Source organism: Diadema setosum, chromosome 17 (genome assembly GCF_964275005.1).
Source record: "Diadema setosum chromosome 17, eeDiaSeto1, whole genome shotgun sequence".
Lineage (NCBI taxonomy): Eukaryota > Metazoa > Echinodermata > Echinoidea > Diadematoida > Diadematidae > Diadema > Diadema setosum.
This window is the reverse complement of record NC_092701.1, coordinates 14,251,566-14,278,708: the sequence shown is the minus strand read 5'-3', so window position 1 is coordinate 14,278,708 and position 27,143 is coordinate 14,251,566. Positions and strand designations below refer to the sequence as shown.

The 27,143-nt window shown below is 39.1% G+C and overlaps 1 protein-coding gene across 1 annotated transcript; it reads left to right on the top strand.

Annotated features, from left to right (window-relative positions):
- On the top strand, positions 1 to 27,143 carry LOC140240960 (BTB/POZ domain-containing protein 8-like). The gene is made up of 7 exons (XM_072320733.1): positions 1 to 74; positions 3,753 to 3,855; positions 14,294 to 14,485; positions 16,034 to 16,171; positions 23,003 to 23,132; positions 25,135 to 25,199; positions 26,366 to 27,143. The coding sequence occupies exons 1-7, from the start codon at positions 1 to 3 to the stop codon at positions 26,582 to 26,584; spliced, it is 921 nt and encodes a 306-aa protein (XP_072176834.1). The 3' UTR covers positions 26,585 to 27,143.

The window sequence follows — 27,143 nt, the reverse complement described above, 5'->3', positions numbered from 1 at the left end:
ATGTTGCTTATTCCCCACTGCTATGCACTGAGTGAGAGCTTTGGTCTCCCACAGTTGTCACATGCAAGCTTGAGGTAGGTGATCTTGTTTCAACACAGCGGTTGCATGTATCCATACTAGGTTATGATTTTTTTAGCTCAGGTTGAATGGTTCAAGTGAGCTTTTGTGATCATTCACTGTCCAGTGTCTGTTTTTCCTTATTTGTCATGTGTATTTTTTTTTTCACATTTTCATCTTCTTCTTAAAAACAGGCAGCTGGAATTTTAACATATTTATTAGGAATCATTAATGGGGAAAGGGACTCTAGTTTGGAAAAATAGGGAGCTTTAGATTTTCGCGACGAGGATGTTCAGAGGGAAAAAAACCTATTCTGAGCATGCGCAGAATCCCCTATCAAAGTTGATCTATTTATAGCTCGGGCGCCTGAGTTTTCACTATGCGTTATGTGCTATCTTTACGTCTGCTCAGTTCATGACATAGAGAGCTACTTCATGCACCGATCATATGGGGGCGCCATTTTATTTTTTATAGGTTGCATCCCAGCGTAGTCTAAAAGCTACTTTTCAGCATGACGCAGGGAAGAGGAGAACATCCAGCTCAAGCGTCGTCTCAAATGTCCGCGCAGCAAATCTAAAGCTCCCTAATAATGGTGGTGGTGGTGTGTGAGCGTGTGGGGGGGGGGGGGGGGGGCTAGAGCAGGGTCCAATAGTCTTTAATTTGGCAGCAATATTATAGCAGTCATGTTATGTTGACAAAATATAATTGCAATTCAGGAAAAGCATGTTCAAATTTTAGTTTATGAGGTACCTACCTAATACTGTGAAAGTGGATATTGTTGTGAGACTAATTTTTTGCGCTCGGCCAATAAGAAGAGTTTCGCGTGGTTTTGATTTTGCGGAATCAAAACATCATCTACTGGAATATTTGGCAAGCAAAAATATTTGCGTGCTTTTATTTTTGCACTAGTTTCTGGTTGCGTGAAATGTGCGAAAATTTAAACACTGCGAAAATTTCCTCTTTTACCGTACATGAAAATGTCTGCTTCATTCATGCACAGCTGTGTTTTTACATCACTTTATACTTTTGCATTTTGGCAGTTTGTCATCGTATATATATATATATATGTATATATATATATATTATATATTATATATTATATATTATATATTATATGTATATATATATATATATATATTTTTATATATGTATATACCTTTTTTTTTGGCTATTAGTATTTTACAGAGACATTTTTATCATCTACAAGTGATCTGAAATATTGTTGGCACTATATGAGTAGAGATATAAAACATATCAGTGGAGCAATGTAAAGCCTTGTTGAATGTCACCGTTGACAGATTTGACATTAAGGGTGTGATTTCACGGAGCATGCGAACGATTTGCGAAGGATGCGAATGGAAAAAATCCAATATTTGGAAAAGTTTTTTCTCAGAATGTGTTCCGACAATGAAGCTGAAAACCATTCCTGCGCAATTTGTGCGAAGTTCTCACAACGTGTGTGCAAATATCGTGTGTATCGTTGCTAAAGTACAGCATGTTACGTACACGAAGAACACGTGACGGAAATGCAAACCACGCAAATTTTTCAATAATCATGGGAGAAAAATGTACCCAAGGAGCTGTCTTGAGTTGAAGTTTTTTTTTTTTCTTTCCTGTATTTCTCCTTTCTTTTTCTCTAATTACTCTATTGTGTGCGTGCCTAGAGTTTTTTTTTTTCTTAGGACCTATCTCCACTAGTAAAGCATTTGATTTTTTTTCTTTTTTTTTTTGCAGTTTCTCCAACAAATAATCTCTGGTTTCAAATGTAATTTTGGCATGCTTTAGATTCATTTTACGTGTATTCTGTGATTTTTTTGTACATCAAACACTTCTTTCTCTTTGCTAGTCTTTAATTTCTTTTTTACTATAATATAGTTGTGTGTGATGTTTAGAAGTATGCTACTATTTTGATTTGTAGAAAACGTAGGTCATACATCCCCCAAACATGCGCTTAACATTTGTGAGAATGTCTCAAAAGGTATGCGAACAGTTTGTACGCGAACAGTTTGCGTTTACGTCGTAAAATGTTCGGAAAAACTTCGCAGATTTCGCGAAACATACGCGAGAAATTTTCCAAAGTTTCGGGTTTCACGAACATTTTGTGACCATCACACGTATCTTGTGAATGTCTTGCACATATGACGAGGCTTGAAAGACACTTTCGAGAACAAATCACGAGCAAATCACGACCAAGTGTGCGGTAAAGATTTTAAAAAAAATTCAGAATTTTTTGAAATTCTCGCCGAAGTAAAAACGACATCAGCGAACAATTGACGATGCTTCCGAACCCTCACGTTCGTTTGGTGATCTTTAGCAGACTAAAATACGAATGCTGGATTTTGCCATTCACGTCCTTCGCAAATCGTTCGCGAGCTCCGTGAAATCACACCTTTTCAGGTGTGTAGCATGTAGCACAGATACATGTAGGTCAACATCACGGATGGCCTTGTTTTGAATTACAAGCTTTAGTTTAGAGTCAGCCAATCACAGACGTGGAATACAGAAATCCATAGGCACAATCTACAATGTACCTGATACTTTGCTGGCTCCTGACCCATGTGAAACACTAAAAACATTATGAATTGCCACTGACATTCAATGCAAATAGTGCAGACAAGAGCTTGTGCATACATGTATTTTAATTTTGCAGATCTTGGTGAAATCTTGGTCCAGTACTCAGGGGTCAAATTAAAAGAAACATAGTCATAAAGCTTTAAAGGGATTGTATAGTTTTGGATGAGACCGAATTTCAGGTTTCTAACATTTTTTGGTGAGATAATGAGAAACCTTTTATGAAATATGAAAGAGCATGTAATTCCATGAGGGATTCAACATTTACTTAATGAAAATTGGTTTTGAAATGGCTGAGATATCAAAAACAGAGCGATTCTTATAAGTGTGGGACCCACACTTTTTTACAATCGCTTTGTTTTACTTTGTTTTTGGATGTTTCAGTCATGCCAAACCCAATTTTCATCAAATAAACTTTGAATTCTTCTTAAAATGGTATGCTCTGTACTATATCATAAGTGTTTTCTTGATATCTCGCAATAAGTTAAAAGCCCAGTTCTCATCTCTACCAATACTGCACCATCCTTTTAAGTGTTTCCTATCAGCTTTCATGCTCATACAGTGTGCAACTTGTATTTTCAACATGCATGACTGTGATCATTAATTATTGCAATTTTAGAAAGCAGTGTCTCACATCTCATTAAGTATGCAAATTGCACAGATAAGTGCTGCGTGCCCCTCTACATGTAAATCCCAGGTTTCTGCCTCAGTACTTCTGGTGTTTATGGTCTGACTGCCAGAGTTCTCTCACATTTAATACCTCAATTCATAGACATTCTGAAAGAGCAAGCATTTCGCATGGAATTTATTTTGAAGTTGATGTATCGTTTACACAGTAGTGACAGCAGTCATACCCTTTTTGTTACTGTCATTACTTTGTGTCTTACTGGATTTTGTTTTTGCTTTTTGTATGAAGACCTTTGTAGATATTAGTCTCAGTGAAGACCTGCAATAAAGTAGTTCTTTGCATTCCTTTTTGTGTGTGTGAATATTTTGTAAATGTTATGTATTTAGACGGCAAACCTTTAGTAGTGGCATTTATGTCAGAAATTATGATTTTGAAGCATTAAAAGCAGGAAACATTTGTTCAAGGATCTCCATTTATTTTGATCTCTTTTTGACAGATGGATGACCAAACACCTAGATCGCTTCTGGGCTCAGAAAGTTTTTGCTAGCCTGCCTCTGCCACAGATGAACAAATGCTCTGAAGATGTGATTGACCAGCTGGTAAGAATTCTTGTAGCTGAAGTCTTGAGGATTCTTTTATCATATTTTGTTGCCCAGGAAACAGTATTCAGTACTGCTCAATCTTTAAATGACACTTTCACGCTAAAAGAGAAACTTAGTAGAACAAGATCAGTTTTATTGAGATGCACTTGTAATGATATGCCTGCAGCAGTCCCAAGAGCAAGACTTGTCAACCCCAGCAATGTCCTGTGATGAGGATAAGATTGTATCCTTGTATCCTGCAGAGTAGCATGTAGGTTCATGCAAACTTGACACTAGAAGTTTATTTTCCTTCTGTAAAGAACAGAGACATTCTTATGCCTCCGCCACGAAGTGTCGCCGGAGGCATTATGTTTTTGTCTGTCCATCCTTCCGTCTGTCCATCCTTTCGTCTGTCCGTAATGAATTTTGTGGACAGCGTAACTAAAAAAACGTGAGGTATCCTAATGAGACTTGGTATGTATATGCATGAGTGGATGAAGTTGTGCCTATCAACTTTTGGGTGCACATGCTCAAGGTCAAAGGTCAAGGTCAAATGCTCAAAATTTCATAAGTTTGTGTACATATGTATTATCCGAGAAAGATTCTTTAGAAAAAGTTTAGGGATGTGAGGTCAAACGTCAAAGGTCATGTGAAAGTGCTCAAATTCTCCTTTTTCTCCATATCTCGGAAATGGTCCAAGGTATCCTCATGGAACTTAGAACATGGGCATGTACTGCCTGACAATGATTCTCTTTGGAATTTTGGGGTCACAGGGGTCAAAGATCTAAAGATCGAAGTCAACTCCTTAAAGGGGCCCTGAAATCCAAATGCATGTTGATCTGTGTTGATTTATGATACCCTCAACATCACTTTTGCGGTGAAACGAATATCTAGAAACATTCCATATATTTTTAATGATTTTTTCTTCTATTTTTCTTCAGATTACTTGGGAACGCCCACAAAAAATCCTTCCAAACCAATCAGTATTCATATTCTTGAGATGACATCATATGTCAATCATTGCTAAAGTGCTGAAATGTTCAACAAAAGACATTGGAATGCACCTTCCACCTTGACTCAGCATAATTTGCATGTTTCTGTCATATCAATGTGACTAACAAAAGACATGGCGAGGGAACTTGCAAGTTATGCTGAGTTGAGGGGAAGGTGCATTCCAATGTCTTTTGTTGAACATTTCAGCACTCTAGCAATGATTGACAGATGATGTCATCTCAAGAATATGAATATTGATTGGTTTGGAAGGATTTTTTGTGGGCGTTCCCAAGTAATCTGAAGAAAAATAGAAGAAAAAATCATTAAAAATATATGGAATGTTTCTAGATATTCGTTTCACCGCAAAAGTGATGTTGAGGGTATTATAAATCAACACAGATCAACATGCATTTGGATTTCAGGGCCCCTTTAAGAATCACTATTTCCCTCATATCTATGCATTGCGTGGAGGGTTTTTCTTTAAACTCAGTGTATACATGTATTACCAAATAGAAATTCTCTTAGAAAGTTTTTGGCAAAAAGGTCAAAGGTCAAAAGGTTAAAGGTCAAGTGAAAAGGCTGCATTCCACTTCTTCCTCCGTATCTCGGAAGCGGCTTAATGTATCATCATGAAACTTCATAGGTACATATATATATATATATATATATGTGCATGTACTGCCTGTTGGTGATTCCCTGGGTAATTTTGGGGTCATGGGGTCAAAGTTCAAGGATCAAAGGCCAGGTTAAAATGCTAAAATTTTACTATTTTCTTTTTTTTTACTTTTTCTCCATACTTTGGAAATTAGTCAATGCATATAAAAGGGTTAAAGGTCAAGTAACAATCATCAAATCCCCTAATACCTGCTCCCTTAAACAATATAGCCATTGATCCAATTAACCTACTTCATAGAAAGTGAACAATCACCACATTTGTTACAAATATGTCATTTTAAGTTTTTGCCAATAATGTGAAACTGTCATCACGCATTGTCAAGACGTACGTTGTACTATAGACTTATTGGGAGAACCATGCATCATGGCAGAGGCATACCAGTCGCCATAGCGACATTTCTAGTAAACCATACAACTTGTACATTGCCGGGTCCAGGGTAAAAATGTCAGTAAAAATTTTAAGGGTAGAAATGTCAGGGGAAGAAGTGTCAAAAGTAAAAATGTCTGAGGTCAAGATGTCATGAGTAAAAATCTCAGAAGAAATGCCAGGGGAAGAGCATCAAAGGTAAAAATGTCAGCAGAAACAATATACTCTTTGCCATCCTTTCCTCATAGCAGTCATAAATTTTGATAATTGCCAATAATGCTTGTCAATGACAGGTCAGTTCAATTCAATTCAAATTTATTTTCCATTTTTCAACAATAAGAATAACATGATATGCATCTCACTTTCTTTACTGATAGAAATCATGTAAACAAAACAATGTGGATTTGACAGTGTAAACAATGATTGTAAACTTACAGTAGAGATACATCATAATGGGACTGAAGTAAAATGAAATAAAGTGAAATATCAATATGCACTTTGTGAAAAATGGAGGCACCCACTGAAAAGACAATGCTTGTAAATTGTTGGCTCTTCATGAAAGAAAGACAAAAGTCAATGAAAATATTGGTAAAAATTGGCAAAAATTGACATCAAAACAACAGCAAAGGTCTATGACATGTGTATATATATCAGAATCAAATATGAGAAGAAATTGATTCTGCCTGTATTCCAGTTGTTTAGCCACTTTCTCCATAGTTTACTGCTTATTTTGTTATAAATGAATATAAAAGGAAAATAAAGCCCCCAAGCAGTCATTGTGCAGACATTTCATCTTACCAATTACTATGAATTAAAATGTGTATGATGGATGAAATAGATTTGCTTTGAAATGTAAACAAACTAGATTTAAGGATATAAACATCCCCTTATGTCAGGTCACATATCTGTTATATCTCTCAGGCCTACATAGTTTTTATTTTTTTTTTCTCCACGTGCATACTGCTCTTGATGCTGTCATGTTTTCCTGTGAACTTTACTATTTGAAAAATGAACATGACAGGTGGAGCAATAATTTAATTGTAGTTAGTTAATGCTCAAAAGTTTCCACCATGATAAACATTGTAACCTCTGGCATATTCTGCTCTTGAATTTTTATGCCTCCGCCAGGAAGTGTCGCTCGAGGCATGTTTTTGGGTTGTCCGTCCGTAATCAATCTTGTGGGCAGCGTAACTAAAAAAACGTTAGAGGTACCCAAATGAAATTTGGCATGCATATGTATGAGTGGGCAAAGTTGTGTTTATCAACTTTTGGGTGCACATGCTTAAGGTCAAAGGTCAAATACTCAAAATTTCACTTTTCCTTCATATCTACGCAACGCCTGAAGATATTTCCTTGAAACTTAGTGTATAAATGTACATGTACTACCAAATAAAGATTCTCCAGAGAGTGTCGGGTCATGAGGTCAAAGGTCAAGTTAAAATGTTCAAATTTCACCTTTTTTTTCTCCATATTTCGCAAATGGTGCAAGATATCTTCATGCAACTGAGTACATATGTATGTACTGACTGTCAATGATTATCTAGGGAAATTGGGGGTCATTGGTCAAAGGTCAGGGAGCAAAGGTCAAGGTCATCTCAGAATTTCACTATTTCCATCATATTTATGCAATACCTTCAGGATTTTTCTTCAAACTAGATATATACATATATTACCATAGAGATTCTCTGGGAAGTTTCACTAAATTTCACTTCTTCCTCCATATCTCAAAAGTGACTCAAGGTACAATGTATCTTCATGAAACTTCCTGTTTAAGCTATTATTTTCGCGTACAGATGTTTCCGCGAATGAGGAGGTCTCGGACATTTTCTCGAGATGTTGGTTTTGCAAATTGAAATCGAGGCTTCGTATGTGTACTATTACCCTATTGATAGCACATTTGGACATTTTCGCGTGTTGCCAACAGTGATTCGCAAAATTCGTGAAAATAACAGTCGATACAGTAATACATATTTACGCATCTTTTATGTGACAGTGATTCTCTTGGGAATTTTAGGGTCATGGGGTCAAAGGTCAAGGGGTCAAAGGCTAGGTTAAAATGCTAACATTTTACTATTCAGTGCTGAAATCACCCTTTTTCTCCATACCTTGAAAATTACTTAATGCATAAACTTACAAAAGGGTCAAATTTCAAGTAAAAGTCCTCAAATCCCCAAATACCTGCACTTTTAGATGATATTTCCATTCATCCAATGAAACCTAGTTCAAGGAAAGTGAATGTTCAACACATATGTGACAAACCTGTCATTTTAATATTTTGTCAATTATGTGAAACTGTCATCACACATTGTCAAAACATTGTACTCTAGACCTATTAGGAGAACCATGCATTATGGCAGAGGCGTTGCCAGTCGCCTTAGCAACATTTCTATTTAGGTGATACGCTAACGGCGTATCACCTATTGTGTTTGCTCGAAATTTCAATTTCTGACGAATTTTGTGAACAAAATATCTCAATAATGACTCTACCAATTAACATGAAATTTTCAGTCATCATATCTCATGACAATATCTCAGCACAGCAACATTTTCATGACGATAACTTATCTGTGACGTCATCCAGGCGCCATTTTGTGATTTTCAATGATCGATCATAACTTCATAACTAAATGCCATTTCTTTATCATTTTCGGTAGACATTAAGTTCAAGTCACGTCTGATCGTCCTGTACTATGCTAATTACCCAGGTCACCATGACGTGCGCGTATGCGCTCGTCAAAAATTTAAAATGCTCAAAATGACTTCCAGACAGCTTTTCTCGAAGTTTCAGACAATTTTAAGCGTTTCAAAAAATTACGTGCATGCGCGTCCGTCCGCATGTTTTCATGTGCACAGCACGTAAGCAATGTGAAAATGCACTTTTTTCAACTAATTTGGATTCATGATACATTAGGTAACAATATCCATTGATTTCCAATTGATTTTGACCTATAACAAAGGCATGTACTGGCGTCAAAGTTCAAATTCCGCTCGCGCGTCTATGTGCAAATATAGTGAAAAAACATGTCTTTGTTTATTTCGTCATAGCTCCTGAAAATGTCCAGCAACCCTATGTTTTTATTGCGTATTACAAAAGCATAAGAGTTGTAAATAACATTTCAAGTATCAATATTTCGAGGAAAACTCGACGTCATCATATCGTCATCTGAATTAAAAAAAGTGGAATTATTTTTTTTTGAGGTACTGTTTCAGACATTCATTTGCGTGTATCTCTGTTGCTTTAGCTCAATATTATCCCAAATTCAGATATGTTATACTCTGAACATTTTCCTTTCAAGCCAGTGTCATTGTTTTGAAATTTGATGACATCATCATACTGGAAATTGTGATTAAAGGTAAAGACTCAAAATCAGACAAGTTTACGTGTTATGTCTATGGGAGGTGATTTTTTTTTTTAAACAATGCATTGACTTGATAACATTCAAGCTCCTTTACCTCAGCTGATTTTCCTCCATTTCCTCTGAAACTTAAAGGTAGGGGATACCTTTTACAGAACTCCCAAAATGCAGCAAAACATTAAATATGAACCTCAGGGGACTTGTTTAGGCCACTGCTTAGAAATTTGGAAGTCAACAGTTATCTACAATTTGAATAATGCACAAAACTCAACTGATCAGTAGTTCTGTATCTCAGCCACACTTAAGCCTTTTTGTTGCAGTCTTCTGTATTTTTTATCTTATAAACACAAATCTAAAAGTATAAGAGCTGATGTAATAACATATAGAGTGTGTGGCAAGAATGTATATAGAAATGTTTGTAAGTTTTGATGAACTTTCTTCACAAAATATACATGATGGACACACATGCAGTGCATGGGTCTGCAAAGGTAGCCTAGTAATGTACTGGAATTTACGGTGAGCCCCGAAAAAAATTCAATTCAAAATCTAACGGTCAATAAAAATGTACTAAATGTTACCTTCCACTTTCAATACTTTATGGGAGTTTCTAAAATGATACTCTCTTCAACATACCACTGTGTTTACACAAGTCTTCATTTAAGGCATGCAAATGGGATTCCCTACCTTTAAGTATGTTGTAGCTTAGCTGAGACAATAAGCTGCAGTAATCATGACAATTTTGCAGCTTAAAACTGAAAATGAGAATGGAATGTGGACGAAACGATTCCTGATTTATCTTTCATATATTAGCTTACGTTCCTTATATTTTCTTGTCGAGACGTATGGCTGAGAGGTTAAAGGCGACGTCTCTGGTGCAAGAGACGTGAGGTTGCACACATGCGGGTTCGAACCCCACAAGAGCACGAAACAAAATCTTTTACTTTTTTTTTCTTCAATTGCACCTTCGTCCATGTAGAAATCACGTTCTCATGTAAACGCACCCATACGCACACACACACACACACACACACACACACACAATATCCCTTTGTTTTGTGTTGGAGACCACATTGCTTCGACTGGAAACTTCGACTTGAAAATACAAATGTTAAAGTGAAGGTGACTGTTTGATTTCTGTGTTTTTTTAAAATGATATATAACCTACTGGTAAATATTCATTTACATATCCTGTCTAATTGACTTACTTGCACATGCCAACACACACATGAAATTTTCACTTGGTTGCATGACAGAAACAATTTCATCTGAATTATGTGGGACTGTATACAGAACTGGACTTCACGAATGTTTCTCAATATTACTTCAAGTTGCTATTTAACATCATTTTCAATGTCGATCACTGAAAATGAGAATGGAATCTGGACAAAACGATTCCCGATTTATCTTTCCAACTGTATATTGATCGAATCCACGCGGCCAGTTGTGGGAAGTTGAATAGCACCATCACAGTCAATCACAGTCACTTGATGTATCACGCCAAAAATTGCAATGTCAAAGTAAATTTGTGTTGTGTATAGTATATAGATTTAAGTTTCGCACATGATCTTCAGGAGAGCCATGTGGCATAATCGCTTAGCGCGCTGCGTGTTCATAATGCCATACCGGAAGGCGAGAAGTTCCGAGTGCCGCAGGGCTTTTCCTTTTCTTTCATTTTCTTTTTTTTTTTTGGCAGTTCAGCTTCACTCCGATGTCATTTATCGTATTATTTCATCAAGTATACGCAGCCCCCTGAACACAGCTACGTAACTCTATTTCCCTTCTTTTGTATATGAGTTTGGAGGTTGGGTTTGCTTCATTAATTTTGTCACACGTAGTGTTGTAAATTGCCCCTTGAAACAGTGCCCCACTTGCCACCTTTCGTTTTCTCTTTCCTTTTCTCTTGATTCTTGTTATACTGTAACATGATAGGTAGGAACGTGTACGTTGACATAACTAGCAGGAATGGGAACTGAATTAATTAACTCTAGTCCAGGTGTATGGCGTCTCGCTCATCTCTTTGAAATTCCAGGTTGTAATTGTTTGACCCAATAACGGAGTTAAAGACAGGCAGGGAAGAAATGGGCTTGATATTGCTTTTTATGAGGAATTTCGTGCCACACCCTGCCAAGTGTAGTGCATATGGCAGGGTTCTCTGTCGTTTATTTTCATCATGGCTGTTTCACAAGTAGACGTAGGTGATATGTATATATGTATATGTATTGTTGGCATCTGGGACAGTAGAACAGATCAGTATCAAACTGGAATCACCCTAAGCAATGTGGTAAGCGTTCAATTTGTGGCATTATCTTTCTTCTTTAAGGTCAATCACTACTGATCGATGTACACAATATAATATGGCATGTTCCACTGGTAGTTTAGGAAAAGGGAAGTTAATGTACAATGCAATCACGTGCATGAGTGCTACCATTGATTTCAGAGACGTCATTGTGGTGTGGTACTGGTGGTGGTAAAAGAATCATTGCTTTTAAATTAATGAGACAATCATTTGCATCAAGACCGTATTCCCATCTAGAATATAATGCATGTTCGTGCAGGCACTTTTGTTATCCTGATGTGGACATTTTCTTTTTCTTTTCTTTTTTAATTCAAGAATGTTATATTTAAAGTTTTTTCTTTCCCCTAACATTTTTGTTTTTTGTTTTTGTGAATGTTCCGTGGCCGAGTAGTAGAGCAGCGATTTAAGTTACAGTTTTAATGCATCTTGTTTAGCATCTTCTCTGACATTAAGTTGATGGTTTTTAAATTTGACATTGTCCTCTATTTGTCTGTTTATGCTTAAAAAAACACTGCTATAACATCTAATACATTTGCTTCACTTGTCACATGCAAGGTTATAAATTGCAGTTGTGCAGTTTAACTTTTGCCACCTCTCGTTTTCTCTTCCCTTTTCGCTACGTTTGTTTTTGTTATACTGTAGTTGGGAATGTGTGCATTTACATAACACCAACTTGAGTGGGAATAAGAACTGAATTAATCAACTCTAAGCCAGGTGTATAGCGTCTCGCTCATCTCTTAGATATTTATTTTCAGGTTGTTATTGTTTGACCCAATAACGGAGTTGTAGACTGGTTTTATGTTGCTATAGAGGTATCTTGTGCCACATGAGTGGAAGGCATCACTGTTTAGTATTAGTAATGAACTTTTTTCATGTCCCTCCCTGCCAATTATAGTGTGTTTGAAGGGGTTGTGTGTCGTTCTGCCAAAGAAAAGGCAAAACTTGTCATGGCTGTTTCTCTATACGTAGCCGTAGGTGATGCGTGTTGTTGGCATCTGGGCAGTGAAGAACAGAGTATCAAGCTATAATCCCCCTGAGTTATATGTGCTAAGCGTTCCATTTGATACATCTTTCTTTATGTAGTTAATCACTGCTAATGGAGTTACAGAATTATGTTATGACACATTTCACTGAGAGTTTGTAAAGCAACGTTTATGGACTATGCAAGCAATGGTGCATGATTAATACCATTGATTTCAGAGGCGAAAGTACATATAATGTATGGTATGCCAAAATGTAAGGGTGTCATTGCTTTGGAATTGCTGAGACAATATGCTTGGCACTCCTTCCACTCCTAATTCACAAAATTGTCCCCTTTGAAAATGTGTCGGTCACTTGTGATCGTCATGATTCATCTTTCACGTAGAAGCTTACGTTCCACACTCTTGGTTCGAGGAGACTTACCGATTAGTTACGTGGTTAGAAGCGATGTCTCTTTCCTTATTTTAATTGAGGTAATGCCGCTTTCGTCCAGGTACAAATCACATTGTCATGTAAACAAACACACACTCTCTCTATTTGCCTTTGTTTTGTATTGGACGATTCATTGCTTTTACTGCTGGAAATTTCACAGGCTTGTTGCTGTAAGAGCTTTCTTTCTTTTTCTTTTTTCTTAGGCAGTTCAGCTTCACTCCAATGTCATTTATTTTACTTTTTCATCAAGTATACGCACCCCCACGAACACAAACACGCAATTTCAGTTGTTTAGTATCGGAGGATAGAGTGTTTCTATTGCTCATGGGAATTTTTGGTTATCACCAAATTGCAAATAAATAGCTGAACATGGATACTCAAGCAGCAGAGCCCTTAAAATGGGTCAGTAAGTAGTTACAATATAGCACCATATTTCGTCTAGGTATAATTCTTATTGTCATGTAAAGACACACACTCGCTGTATTTTCCTTTGTGTTGTATTGGACACTTCATTGCTTTACTGCTGGAAAATTTTACAGGCTTGTAGCTGTAAGAGCTCTCCCAACTGATCATATTATATAATGACAAGATTAGATATAGCAGTTTTGGTTATGCAAATAAGGGTCAAAGTTCATATTTGAAAAGACCAATATTAAAGTCAAGATGATCTTTGAAACACTTTATTGTTGTGTTTCACTTTCTTCGTGTCAAGGACGACATGGTACAGATACACTGTACTAAGAAAATCTGTTCTACTTAGACCTACGCTTGCACACACAGACACACGTACGGGACTTTCCATGTGGTTTGCCATTGTGATAAACAATTTGATCTGAATTATAAAGGTACAAAAAATTAGACTCTACTAACCTATTATTGCAGCAATATAACTTAAAGTCACTATATTTCATTGTTTTCGTTGTCGATCACAGGTGACCGATATCTGATGACTCTCAGCATATCACCTAACTCGTCTTTTCAAGTGACGAGTTTCATGTCTCGTTCATCTTTATTTCTGACACATCCACCTCTGCCATCTTACCTCTTTACATTTGCCCCAGATATTCATATCGACATTTTTATCTCATATATTTTTGTCCTTTACATGTTTGCTGCAGACACTTTATACTTCTGACATTTTCCCCGACATTTTTGCCTTTGACATGTTTGCTGGCCATTTTAATCTGTGACATATTTACCGTGACATTTTTACCTCTGACATATTTTCATGCGACAGTTTAACTACCATTGTCATCTTTACTTGTCACCATATTGCAGCTCTTACATTGCTGTGTGATTGTATGATAATGGAGGGAGGTGCAAATTTATGTGTTTCCATCCTCCACACACCTCTAGACAGCTGACACTGTGATGGAGATGTTATTTAAACTAGACAAGGTTAAGAATCAACTACCACCCGGCCAGACATCATGGGCTGAGCCTGTCAAACAGCTGGTGGCGAGGACTCAAGAGAAGGTTCTGGACTATTCAATTAGGAGGTTCAAGGCCATCATCACATTAGCTGGATTTGAAGAAAAATACTTGATGGTAAAAATCCTAGTCTTTCTTCCTCTCTCTTTCAGCTACCATGCATGGTGTGCAAATGTGTGTGTGTGTGAAGTATGATCAATTTAGGCACTTGAGACAAAGCATGATTTGCAATCATTTACTGCAATGAAATAAAAAGGAAAACTCAAATGTACATTCAATTCATCCAATCATTACCCTCATCTTGGAATAGGGTAGGCCCTACAGTTGAATGGTAGGTAGCTTTGACTTTTATAACTGTCTTTAGCTGTCTTTTTCATTTCTTGTACTTGCTTTAGATGTCACATAATTGATGTCAGGGTTATTTTGACCATCTCTGCATTGTCACAGGTTCGCAAGTGCAGGCAACAAATTTGCAATGACAAAAAAGAAAGAAATAAGATGTTCTGTGAAAGTCACATCAACCTCCCCCCTCCCCCAATTGAAAAAAAAAAACAACAAAAAAACAAGTTGATTTCTCAGTAGAATGAAAATATCCATTTGGTTCAACAAGGCTGATTTCGATTTTTTTTGTGTTTTCTGTGAATGTCCTCTATCTTAACTCAAAGCTAGTAAACGTGAAATAAGATACATACTGTAAAAAGAGGAATGTTTGCAAGCATTTTAATTTCACGAATTTGCGAGAGCCAAGATCTGCAAAATTAAAATGCATACGAAAGTTCTTATTTACACTGTATGCATTGAATGTTAGAGACAACTCGCGAAAAAGGCCGTTGTCTCCAATTTGTGAAAATTCATGCTGCGAAAATATTGTGTTTTATAGTAGTGTTTTTAATCATTTTGAAGACCTATATTGTTCTCTGTCTGAAATTGGGATTCTCCATATTCCATCATGAACCTTCCAGCAGACTACTAAAACATTTTGAAATAGAATGTTCTTAATCGGTGTACCAGATTTGGGGTTAACCTTATAATCCTGTGACAGTGGTTGCAATAGCGTATTAGATCCCCTTCTATTCTACATGCAGTAAGGTATGACACGATTCACTTAAGTAGACCTTTCACTTAAAGTTTCTTTTCTCAAAAGTATCATTTTGGCATGTTTGATTTTCTGTCATTTTTTTTTAATGGGTTCTCAACATCACATTTTGGTGAGTCATATGTCATATTACAACTGCAAATTTCTCCTTTGATCAGAATTTGACTGCAGTTGAAATAATAGCTTGCAGCTATGCATGTATGACTCTTGTATTTAATACCACATTAGCTGTGGCACATTCACACACAATTGGTTACATACATTTTAAAAGATGAAATGGTATTTCTGCGGAGGCATGTCCTTTTATATTTCAAGCCACTTTCATCAGTTTCATGAATGATGTAAGAAATATCAGTTGACAATGGAAATGTTTAGTAAAGCTCCCCTAAATGAAATAACAGAAAATTTGTTAAGTTTGCGAGGCTGTCTCACTGAGAATCGCCAACTCCTGGTGCCATTTCCTATTGCAAGAATCCTCCAAACTTCAATTTTGCACTGTCATTCCACATATGTGATTATTTTGATTGTCATCTCAACTTAGCACAGGGGCTTTTGCTTTTGTTCTTTAGGGGATGGGCTGGAAGAGAGATATAGTGGAACTACTATTTAACAAGATGCTTTCTGATGTTTCTTTGGAGCACTGGCCTACCTTCCTTCAGACTACACAAGAAATGCTTGCAAGAGAGTCAGCATCTGAGTGGAATGCAGTGAGTAACCTGTATTACATGAAATATATTTCCTATGAAGGGACTATGCAGTACAAATGCTTGTTGACTTGTGTTGAGTCATAATACTCTGATACTCTAAAGAGTCAGTGTGTCCAGTTTGAGAAATCGTAGGTGAATGGTCCTACAAGTACATGCTATCAGATTCTTTGTCATTGTGTAAATTTGAGGTAAGGAGAAAATTAGTGTGAGTGACTAGATTGAATATACTCATTAGTGCCCATAGACAGCACTGTTACAGTGAAATATTCAACTAAACATAGATATGTCAATATTTGTTCATTAGTCTCTTGATAGTGACAACACAATTCTGGTATATGCTTCAGTATGCTTCCATGCATTTGAATGTCATACAATGCAAAGTTTAACCATTTCTGACAATGAGCCAACACATTCTCAAGCTTTTTATACCCCCGCCAAACGAAGTTTGAAGGGGGTATATAGGAATCAGCGGACGGTCGGGCGGTCGGTCGGGCGGTCGATCCGTTGCAAATCTTGCGTCGCGAACTACTTCCTCAGTTTTCAACCGATTCTCATAAAACTTGGCACAGATGTGTGCCTTGGGTTGTAGATGTGCAAGACGTATTTTTTGACAGTACCCAAAAGTACGTTGCCATGGTAACGGTATATTATGGGCAAAAATGGGTACAAATCTTGCGTCGCGAACTCCTCCCACAGTTTTTGATCAATTTTTATGAAATTAGGTACAGATGTTCATCTGAATATGTTAATGTGCAAGACACATATTTCCGCAGTGGCAAAAAGTGCATTGCCATGGTAACGGCATGTTATTGGTAAAATATAGGGCAAAATGCTTCATGGCAAAACTGCTTCATCAGTGTTCTTCCAATTCTCATGGAATTCATATTGAATGTTTGTCTTAGGATATAGGTCAGCATGACACATTTCTTGACAGTGACAAAAAGTATGTTGCCATGGTAACAGCTCACATATTATGAGCCAAAATGATGGAAAATTTTGTGTTGCAAACTACTTCCTCAGTTTTAGCCCAATTTCCATGAAACTTGGTACAGATGTGTGCCTTTGGTTGTAGATGTGCAAGACGTATTTTTTGACAGTACCCGAAAGTATGTTGCCATGGTAACGGCATATTAATGGCAGAAGATCAAGGAAAGATCTTGCGGATTTAACTACTTCCTCAGTTTTTTGACCAAAGCTTATGAAATGTGGCACACACCTTGATCTTGGTGGGAAGATGTGGAAGACATATTTTTCGGACGTGTCGGAAGCTGCGTTGCCATGGTAACGGCATATAAATGGCAGAAGATCAAGGAAAGATCTTGCGGATTGAACTACTTCCTCTGTATTCGACTGAAGCTCATGAAATGTGGCACACTCATTGGTCTTGGTGGGAAGATGTGCAAGACATATTTTTTGGACATGTCGGAAGCTGCGCTGCCATGGTAACGGCATATTAATGGTGGAAGATCAGGAAAGATCTTGTGGATTGAACTACTTCCTCAGTTTTTGACAAAAGCTTATGAAATGTGGCACACACAATAGTCTTGGTGGGAAGATGTGCAAGACATACACGGACAACACTTTCCACATTCTAAAAGCATTGTACAATGTTCTAGTAGTAATAATTCGTCATGTGCCAATTGTATCCCAGCAGCATAAATGTTATCTGTAGGAACCACAGAATTTGCTGATTTGCAACATGACATCATATGCAATCAATAGGACCTATTAAATGTAATTTCATTTAGTTTTATTCCAGGTATGGAATGCAGACTAATGATTTCACATGCATTTGTTACATGCCTTCCACAGTGCTTTGATTTTCTCAAGCAGACTGCTGTGTTTGAAACTATAATGTTTCTAACGTTGAGGGCGTAGACCCCTTTCTGTACAATATTGGAGACGAACGATCGCCATGTTTTACCAAGTAGAACCCACATCATAGTACACCACAACTCATCGAGTTATTTGTCTTTATTCGTGTGTACATAACATCTGGCGACGAAGATGGCCAGCATTCATCTTGCAGCCCCACCACCATTTCTTGCTAGCCCCGGTGACCCACCGATTTCGTGGGAACGGTGGTTTTCCAGCTTCCAGACCTACCTTCTCGCGACCGGCTTAGACGGCACGTCGGTAAGTGATGAGCGTCGCCGTGCTATTCTCATTCACAGCCTCGGCACAGAGGGTCAATGCATCTTCGCCCAGCTTTCTGCTGCTGACACGTATAACGATGCAGTAAAAGCCCTCAAACAGTATTTTGGGCCGTGAAAGAGTGTCCTTATCAAACGTTGTAGATTTCGACAACGATCTCAGGGCCATGGCGAACCTGTCAAACAATTCGTAGCGGCTCTTACCGACCTTGTAGTCGGGTACCTAAGGGGGGGGGGGGGTCACCATGCATCCCCCCCAGGACTCCTCGAAACTTACATTTTCAGGATCCTCATGACATACCAAAACATAATCAATATATTACAATCAATAATTACATTTTCAGGATCCTCATGACATACCAAAACATAATCAAGATGTTAACAGGAACGAAAAGTGGCTGTCCTAGGTGAAATTTAATATATTCTATTGTTTTTCATAATTTCTTATGTATTTCTTTGTTTTTCAACTTTTTCAACTTTTGGTTTTTCTTTGTTTTTCTATTGGAAATTGTCACTGACCACTTTTCTACCATAATTAGCACAAAACTAATCAATGAAAGTGATTAATTGTAAAAATAATCAGGTTTTCATGACTGTCATGACAGAGCACCTGTTTTCCATAGGAAATGTACACAAAATCACAAAATTGTGCCCGCTTTGGGGGGACATTCCGTTACAATATTGGGCGTGACTTCACAAAAGTATACGCGGATGTTGTAAATTTGGTCTCAAAAGTTGTGCGAGACTTGAACGAACAAAGTCAAGAAGCCTCACGACAGACTTATAGCGCGAAACTTTGAGGGCGGCGCGGATCCCCCCCCCCCCTCGTCCTTAAAGGGTTAATGTTGCATGAAAAAAAGCAATTTTCACATAATCTCATTTTTAAGGAGGTAGTAGCTTTACTAAGTATTTATCCATATCTTTCTTTTTGATAAACCGACAGTCACTTAACTTCGTGGGTGCGTTTGACATAAATGTATTTCTTCTGTTTCCACGACAACAGGGTGTGCTACATATGTATGTGCTTACATGTAGGGCCTACATAGTAGGGTACCCAAGGGGGGGGGGGGGTCACTGTGCACCCCCCCCCCCCCCCGGACTCCTCGAAACTTACTTGAATTTGTTTTGTTCAAGTCTCACGCAACTTTCGAGACCAAATTTGCAACTTCCCCGCATACTTGTGCGAAGTCACGCCCATTTTTGTAGCGGAATGTCGTCCCAAAACGGGCACAATTTTGTGCTTTTGTGTACATTTCCTATGGAAAACAGGTGCTCTGTCATGAAAGTCATGAAAACCTGATTATTTTTACAATTAATCACTTTCATTGATTAGTTTTGTGCTAATTATGGTAGAAAAGTGGTCAGTGACAATTTCTGATAGAAAAACAAAGAAAAAGCAAAAGTTGAAAAAGTTGAAAAACAAAGAAATACATAAGAAATTATGAAAAACAATAGAATACATTAAATTTCACCTAGAACAGCCACTTTTCGTTCCTGTTAACATCTTGATTATGTTTTGGTATGTCATGAGGATCCTGAAAATGTAAGTTTCGAGGAGTCCTGGGGGGGATGCACGGTGACCCCCCCTTTAATAGGTACCCGACTATTGCATCAACATGTAATTTTGGGAGTTTGTGCGACGAACTCATCCGAGACCAATTAATAGAAAAAACAGCAAACCCTAGAATTCGAGAACGTCTCCTAATGGAAGATGACAAACTAGAGTTGAAACGTGCACTAGACCTAGCAGTACAAATCGAAGCAGCCATGAACGATGCGAAGGTTTTGAAAACGCACGCTAATGCACCTCCCGTAGTGGCCCATAGTCAAACCTTCCATAGTGATCCAACGTCACAAGTGCAAGGGGTTCAGAGAAAACCTCGCCAGTCGAAGCAGCCTAGCAAACAGTGTGGTAACTGTGGTTATTTTCACCAACCGCGATCATGCCCTGCCTTTGGGAAAACGTTTAACAGTTGTAAAAAACTGCACCATTTCGCAAGCGTCTGCAGAACCAAGCGTCAAAAGAAGCAAGCACCAGTTCGCCAATTGGATGAAGCTGAATATGACGAGCCATCCAAGTTCTTCACTATTGGTGATACGCGGACCAACCCACCACAGGTTGGCAATTCAAACAGTGCGAACTAGACATTGCAGGCCATTCTGTCTCCCTACTCATCAACGTAGGGGCCAAGGTATCCATTTTGAGTGCAGACCTGTACACCACGTTATTCGCAAATCATCCGCTCAAGCCTGCCACAGGTCGACTTCTCGCGTACGGTCATTCCACGATACCTGTCCTGGGAATGGTCACAGCTCCCGTTGCATACAAGGATGTCACGTTAGATTCGTTCACATTCTATGTCACAAAGGGGAAAAGCCTCATGGGTGTGGACTTATTTGATGCTCTTGCTTCCGCCTGCAAGACTCTACAGGAGCACACATATGCCTGGTTGAGTCAGACATTAAAGCGCAGTATCCTACTCTGTTCGACGGATTTGGTGAATGCCTAGGATATTGCCATGCCCCTAGAGTAGACCCTTTAATTGCGCCAAAAGCTCAACTGCTACGACGCCTCCAGTTTTCGGTCCGAGAAGAAGTCTCGACAGAACTTCGCCGTCTTGAAGCAGACGGTATCATTGAGAGAATTGACTCATCCCCTTGGGTCTCGAATCTGGTCATAGCGCGTCGCAAGAACGGGGAGTTGAGATTGTGTATAGACCTTAAAGAAGTATACAACGCTATAATACCGGACAAGTACCCCCTCCCCACAATCAACGAGCTGTCCGCCTCTTTCCACGGAGCCTGAATCTTCACTAAGCTGGACATGCGTCGGAGCTATCTACAGGTGCCGCTAGCGCCAGAAATGAGGGCGTATTTCAATACCGCCAGATGCCGTATGGACTTAGCTCAGCCCCGAGTGCCTTCCAGAAAATTGTATCTTCTGTGTTATCGGGCATACCAGGAGTGCTCAATCTTCTCGATGACATAGTCGTCTGTGGTGCAACCACAGAAGAGCATGACCGCCGCCTTCACAAAGTCTTGTAGCGTCTCGCAAAGCATCGATTCACCCTCAACGAGGAGAAATGCAAATTCGCAGCATCAGAGATTGACTTCGTGGGCTATCGCGTGACAGCAGAGGGCGTGATACCAACTCGGGACAATGCAGCTGCAATCCAACGCCTGCCAACGCCAACGAACGTGAAAGAACTCGCGTCCTTCCTGGGCACAACAAATTTCTACTTGAAATTTGTTCCTCGCTACACAGAAACAGCTGAACCACTCTGCAAACTTCTTTGGAAAGACACGCCATGAGAGTGGAATGCGGTATATTAGCGCGCATTCAATGAGCTAAAGCGGAAGATCGTCTCTCCCCAAATTCTTGCACATTTCGATCCTAACGCAACTACATTCGTGACTACGGACGCTTCTAATAGCGCAGTCGGAGCAGTTTTGTCGCAGGAAATCAACAGTTCAGAACGACCAGTCGCATTTACCCATCAGCAAGCCATCAGGAAACTTACCCATCAGCAAGCCATCGGGAAATTTACCCATCAGCAAGCCATCGGGAAATTTACCCATCAGCAAGCCATCGGGAAATTCACCCATCAGCAAGCCATCGGGAAATGTACTCATCAGCAGGTCACCTGCTAGCGGATGGCTTGCTGATGGTAACTAATTTGCATGTGAAATTGCCATCCGATAGCCATCGGATAACCACCAGATAGCCATCGGATGGCCAGTAGGTATATATATACCCCGCGTTCACATTGGTCCCCGCGACGCGGGGACAGCCACAAGAGATCTGATCTTTTTTACGACTGACCGTTCACATTGGTACCTCATCTGTCCCCAAGCTGTGGGGGCATTTTGGGACTTGGAGCGAGCTCTGCCACTTGAATCCAGGCATAGCGCATGCGCACATTTGATGACCACAGCTGGACGCTATCAATTGCGCCCCAAGGTCACTCTCCCCTCCAAATCTTGTCCCCGTACCCGACTTGCTTGGTGGGGACGAGGGGACAAGTCCCAGCGAGCGTTCACATTATTGTTTTGGAGGAGAAAGTCCCACAGCTCGGGACTTTCCCCGCATCGCGGGGACCAATGTGAACGCGGGGATAGCCATCCGCAGTGCTATCAGCAAGCCATCGGGAAATGTACCCATCTGCAAGCCATCGGGAAATTTACCCATCGGCAAGCCATCTGCTAGCGGATGGCTTGCTGAAGGTAACTAATTTGCATGTGAAATTGCCATCCGCTAGCCATCGGATAACCACCAGATAGCCATCGGATGGCCATAGGTATAGCCATCCGCAGTGCTATCAGCAAGCCATCGGGAAAATTATGTACTCATTGGCAAGCCATCGGGAAATGTACCCATCAGCAAGCCATCTGCTAGCCGATGGCTTGCTGATGGTAACTAATTTGCATGTGAAATTACCATCCGATAGTTATCGGATGACATAAGCATCGGATAACTATCGGATGGCCTGCAGATGGCCATCTGCAGACCACAGTTATTTTGCTATGGGATACTATAAAGCAACACTAGGGGCGGGGGTATTAATCACCTTCAGTGATAATTCTAGTTTATGATCAAGTATCGGTGTCAGAATTGTCTTTATCCCAAGTAGTTTCCAACCACTTACATTATTTATGCCATACTTTGTATTTTATACAGGATGCCTGTGCTGTCTTCAAGGATTCATACAGCCGATGTTATAACATGGTGGTCGCTAATGCCAGCCTCATTGTTGGGACAGCAGCATGGAATACAATGTCAAAGGATCTGCAGGTGCAGATCAAAAAAGGTTTGTTTCTTTTTGAATATGCTCCTTTGTTACCAGGACAACACACTTAATATTTGCAATATTTATTTCTGCATTTAACAGATTGCTGTTTACTACATAGTTCCACATAATGCAAAAAATTGCAATGAAATCTGTGATCATGTCAATAAAAATGAATGATAAAGCTCTGCATATTAAAGTGAGGCAGTCGTCACGAATTAAAAAAAAATATGTTGTTGTTGGTACCTCCAATGAACTGCTTTCACCAAAAACAAACTTTCAAATCACCAAATAAGCTCGTAAATTTTTGTTGAAAAAGTGTGAATCTGCATGGTGAATATGCTATTGAGCAAGTCTTGGCGGAGAGTCCGACGTCAGGCACAACTCTTCCCAGCCGTGTTCTGCTCGTTATGCGTACGCTAATTGTTACCGGGATGCATGAAGAAGGCGATGGCTACTAGTATTTGACATTTTTTTTACGTACTGTGTGTGTGTGTGTGTGTGTGTGTGTGTGTGTGTATGTATTGCGTATTGTATATTCGCACAGTACACCTGTGGACGGTACTACAGTACTACAGATCTATGGTAGATACCCCGGTTGCGTTTGCCCTTGCCGCGTTTCCAGTCTATCACAGCGCAACCCTGTCGCTGTGCATGCAGTTATCTATACTGTTTACAGTAGTAGGCCATGTTCCAGTACATGTACCTGCGTAGAAACAGTTCTACACATTCGGCGTCATCTGGTAAGGCTATCTTTCATCATGCCAATGGCGATGTGTCAAGCAGTATTTTGATCCAATCGTAGAGAAAATTGCCCAGGAAAATTGTTTTTTCCATCCCAGACCCACAAAATGTCTACCAAATTTGGTAAGCATTATGACACTGAGGTTTAGATGTGGAACACATAATTTTTGTGTTTGTCACAAAAACTATTGCCATGGTAACCACAATTTTACCAAAACCTTGCAGATCAAATAACTTTTCCATCATTCAAGCAATTAAAGTCAAATTTAGTATGTATCATGATCTAGAAGTGTAGTTTTGCAAGACACCAATGTGTTAGTATAAGGAAAATGTGTTGCCATGGTAACCACTCATTTTTGTATCAAAATAGACCATTCAAGCTATGAAGGTCAAATTTGATGTACTTGGTGTTAACGTCATTACCCTCATGACATCACATACTATAAAGCAACACTAGGGGCGGGGGTATTAATCACTTTCAGTGATAATTCTAGTTAAAACATTTACACTCTTGTGAACATACCTCTGCCAGGTATCATGAAAATGCAGGGATTTTTATTTATTTTGATTGCAATAGCAATCTGGTGGAAGGACAGACAGAAGAACAAATGGAGTGATGGACAGACACCCTGAAAACATAATGCCTCCACACCTCTTAGTGTGCAGTATCTACATTTACATGGTTTCCTCTAATTCAGCAATATGAAGTTAGATATAGGAAAAGGAGATGATTGATTATGGCTTGTTCCCACTGTTGTACTATCGGCTGTGTATGCAATGATAGGCTGTTTAGAATTGATTGTTGATATTTTCATTTATGTCTTAAATCATAATCTGCACCTCTGTTGAAATAATTGCCTGAATCGTTGAGTAATCAAGATAATCGTATCAGATCTTATCAGATCTTGAGGTCAGTGATGGCAGTTGTGTTTATCGTAGAAAAGTTTTGGATGGTTCAAAAATTGTCAACGATCAACATGATTGCCTCATCTGACCTCCAGATCTGATAAGATCTGATAATCTATGATCTAATAATCTGATATGACTACCACGATTACTTTGTGATTCACACCACGATTTCAATCGTGACACAAATTGTGGTACAAATAAACAAAAATAACACATATCAGCTACTAATGGCCCAACTGTGGCTTGCATAGCAGATTGCATGACAGTGGGAAGGAGCCATTACTATTGGAGATGAGAGTAAGCAGTACCTGCCCAATACCATCTTTGCATACAAATGCATCAAGCTCTGTCTCTTTCCTGTTGTTTATAGATGCTGTAGTTGTGGATGTCAGACAAAGACAGAGAGAAAAGCCTGTCCTGTCAAGTTCTCAGAGAGTAAGAAAACTTTACTTTGTTTGTAGCTAACCTTTTTTACTATGTACCTCATAATCTGCCCGACTTGTAATGTTTTTGATGCTCGTGATTATGGTATAACTGTTGGGATGACTCTATGTGCAAAATACAGGTTGCAAACCTGGTGAGGTGGTCCTTCCGACACACACACACGAGAGAAAGGGCAAATGTCTCAAATGATAAGCAGCAGTCAGTATATGATATGAACACAGGGTTGTGCCATACAAAAATAAACTGACTTGCAGCAGTCAGTACAGTAGGACCTCGGTTATCCCATTTTCTTTGCTCATTTTCCTGATAAAGTTAAAAGATATAAGCAAATGTCCTCATTGCCTGAAAGTCTACTCTAATCAGATTTGTTCCCCATGGTGAGCACACTTTGTATTGCTTTTTACTTCATGTGTATGATGTATTGATATGAAGGCTCTAGTAAGGATAATTACCCCAGACATTCCCCTGACCCTAATCCTAATGCCCCCATTCCACACAGATTTTCTCTCCTTGGTCACTCATCAGAAACAAAGTTTTTCGCTGTTGGCCATCAACCGAAGTGTATTGGATCGCAGTCCAATGAATCCAGCTTGTGCAGGTCGACTATCAGGTCAGTGTCAGACATGTCAAGCTTTGATCTGATGAGGCAAGATCGTCCGATAGGATTACATGTGACATGTCTGACACTCACCTGATAGTCGACCAACTAAGTCAGATTCATCAGACTGCAATCCGATACACTTTGGTTGGTGGTTGGAAGCAACAAACTTTGCTTCTGATGAGTGACCAATGAGAAAAAATCTCTGTGGAATGGGGATATGATCGTGAACCTAGTCCTAAACCTAACCCTAACCCAAATTCCAACCCTAAACCTGACCCTAACTTTACTCTAGCCCTATCACTTACTGATGTTTAGCTGGGATAATTGTCCTGATACTCATATGAATGTTATCTCCATATCATGTTCTGATGTCTCCTTCAACACCCCCTGAAGAAGATGCTTGTGATTAGTTTTGAGCCAATTCCACGAACTGTATAGGGCTTAAAATTTGTGTAACAGTAGACCTAAAAATTTCATTAATTTCTTGTAGTAGGATATAAAGTTTAGAAATAATTCTTCAACCCTAACTTGCTGAAATTCTACTTTTCACTCTCAGCCAAAATCCAGCTCAGTGAAGAAGACATTCAACCATCATATGAGGTCACATGCATTGTCCTCGTCTGCCTCATCAACATCATCCGGAACTACACAGACGTTTGGCCGTGGCAGAGAAGAGGGCAACAGGAGTAGAGTGCAAGGGCAGAGGCAAACAGATGTGACACATGATAGAAGGGGAATGAGACATGTACCTGCAGCTAGAACAAAATCAAAGTAATAGATTAACAGGGTTTAGTGCTCTAATTGACACTTGGTTTGCTAATTATTTCAGTAAACAGGTATTGTCCATGGTATGTTGGTATGTTATGGTACTGTTTCATCTGTTAGTCTTCAATGCAGCGATCAACTGTATTGATGACTAAACACTTGGGGAAGAGGATAGTAGTGTAAGGTAAAAGCTTACAGAAATCCAGAACATGTTAAATCCACAGGTGTTTCACATACTAAGCATTACCAGCCGAAATCGAACGGGTGAAACTTTTGTTTTGGGTAGCCTGGACAAGACTTCCAGAAATGATAGTTTTAGATGCACGGCTATCAAACAAAATAAGAATATTCTTATCGTCCTGTAATTTCCCCTTCACGAAATTTCTTTCATTGAGCTGTATATCTACTTCCTCTGAGCCTATGTGGGTAGAATTGAGTTTTGAATGATTGGCCTTATTCTGATCATGAGCCTGGGAGCATGAGCAATGAGTGCGACCGCCATACTCCCACGCTAAAAATCGGAATGATTGGTAGGATCAAGGAGGTTTTATACCTGGAGTTCCAGCTGG

Coding starts and splice junctions, on each gene's coding strand:
- LOC140240960 (XM_072320733.1), top strand. CDS start 1: ATGTTGCTTATTCCCCACTGCTATGCACTGAGTGAGAGCTTTGGTCTC. Junction 75..3,752: donor TTGTCACATGCAAGCTTGAG/GTAGGTGATCTT, acceptor TCTTTTTGACAG/ATGGATGACCAAACACCTAG. Junction 16,172..23,002: donor CAGCATCTGAGTGGAATGCA/GTGAGTAACCTG, acceptor TATTTTATACAG/GATGCCTGTGCTGTCTTCAA.